This window comes from Curcuma longa, unplaced genomic scaffold, assembly GCF_044706935.1.
Source record: "Curcuma longa cultivar G26 ecotype Majalengka, Jawa Barat unplaced genomic scaffold, ITB_CL_G26_1.1 contig_21135, whole genome shotgun sequence".
In the NCBI taxonomy this organism is placed as follows: domain Eukaryota; kingdom Viridiplantae; phylum Streptophyta; class Magnoliopsida; order Zingiberales; family Zingiberaceae; genus Curcuma; species Curcuma longa.
The window spans coordinates 1-1,982 of NW_027431569.1; the positions used below are offsets into that span (position 1 = coordinate 1).

Genomic DNA, 1,982 nt, shown 5'->3' on the forward strand with positions numbered 1-1,982 from the left:
TGCTATTTCTAAATCAAAAATAGTTAGTCTTAGTGGTTAGGTATTTTAGGAGAAGTGCCATTTAAGTGGGAGGATTTTCTTGAAAGAACTCGAATTACTTAGGGTTTGAAAGAGATGTTTCTTTAAGGGAGAGAGAAACTTGAAAAGAAGAAAATTAGGTTGATAAAAAGAGTGGAATAAGGGGGAGGTATACTCGATGAAAGGCTTTAAGGATGAACATTGAAATGAACTTTTAAAAAGGAAGAAATAAAGTCTTTCTATGTTGAAAAGGGGGAGAAATTCAGAATGATGGCAATGTATGGCAAAAGGGAATGTCAAGGTGGAGAATATTATTAAAAGAACTTCATTTGGAGCAAGAACATGCTATAACAATTATGATTGATAATAACTCAATTCAAAGTTTGACAAAGAATCTGGTGTTTCAGGAATGTTGCAAGTACTTTTAACACACGATGTCATTTTATTTAAGAATGTATTACAAAGAAAGTAGTTGAATTGGATTATGCGAAAAATATGGATCAAATTGTTGATATCTTTATAAAGCCATTCAAGTTGGATGATTTTCAAAAATTGAGATTCATGCTTGGAAACAAGATGATTCAAATTTAAGAGGGACCGTTAGAATTTTGAAAAGTTAAACTTGAATACATGAACCATACTAAATGCTTCATATATCTCTTTTTTTTTTTTGCAGAAAAAGAGATATATGAATCTTGTAATTCGTGTACCTAGATATAATAAATGCATGTATCTAATTAATAAAATATGATCTAGAAGTTTCTATTGAGTAGTATAAATTGTGAAATTGAAAATCAAATCATTTTGCAATACAACTCTTTTCTTCCGATAAATCTATGAGAGTCCACCACCATCCAACTGGGCTAACTTAGTGCTACATGAAAACTATGTATATCAAGCTATGAAGAGGGTTGTTTGGACAATATAAAGATTTTAGTTTGTTTCCATATGCACAATTCTAGCAATATAACAATTTTTTTTATCCGTAATGCTAGAGCTATTTGATGTCGAACCATATAAGGATATTAGCATGTTGAGTTCCCACGGTTTAAAAATATTATCTAAGTCTTATTGTCTTGGTTCAATTGCTGATGTGTTTACATGCAGAAAAAGCATGCATTGAAAGATGAATTGGACATAGCCTTGGAAGAAACTTCAATGGACAACAAGATGTTAATCATTACCGTTCTGAACAGAGCATATATTGGTGAAAATGGCATGTTGGATCTCTTCCTCCAGAGCTTGCACCAAGGAGAGAAGACTGAATTCTTGATCAATCACCTTCTTCTTGTTGCAGTTGATCAGCTGGCCTTCAATCAATGTAAGACTTTACAACTTCATTGCTATCAGCTGGTCTCTGACAGTGCTAGTTCCTCCAAGGAGGCCCTTTACATGTCTGATGATTTCATCAAGATGATGCGGAGAAGGACTCAGTTCCTCAGAGAAGTACTTAGGCGTGGATATAGCTTCATATTCACGGTAAGCTTACTCATGTGTTTCTCCATTAAAATTCAATAGAAAATTAAAATTCCCAAAGAACAGAGTGGTTGCTGGTTGAATGCTTACCAATCTAGGAAGAAGAAATAGAACGAAGGCTTAGAGAAGAAATGTTTCTGATCCACTGCGTATTAACAGCATATTTTGACAGGAAAATTACTTCTAAGAATGGATTTCTCTGAAAAGATTTGCTTTCCTTAATTTAGATTTCCCTTCTAGTTTAGGAAACAAAAGAAAGAGCGAAACTTTTCCAAACAACCCACTATTTTTATAACCCGTATCCCAAGTTTCTTCCTTTACAGATTCAAGTGATAGAGTATCTATTTTTACAAGGGAAACCGAATATGAATTCACAGCGCACTCTTATTTTCTTGTTAAGGAAAAAATTATCAGCCTTTTTCTTTTCGTTAGATATCAATCTTATCATCTATGTGCGATTATATAACTCTTCCTTCTTTGTTGGTTTA

General features: G+C 33.1%; 1 protein-coding gene across 1 annotated transcript; it reads left to right on the forward strand.

Annotated features, from left to right (window-relative positions):
- Positions 1-1,125: 1,125 nt before the first annotated feature.
- On the forward strand, positions 1,126-1,497 carry LOC141817592 (uncharacterized protein At1g28695-like; the record flags this gene model as incomplete). Its single annotated transcript, XM_074705228.1, has 1 exon — positions 1,126-1,497. A coding segment is annotated over one exon (372 nt), but the record flags the coding sequence as incomplete, so codon positions are not given.
- Between the last annotated feature and the right edge of the window lie 485 nt (positions 1,498-1,982).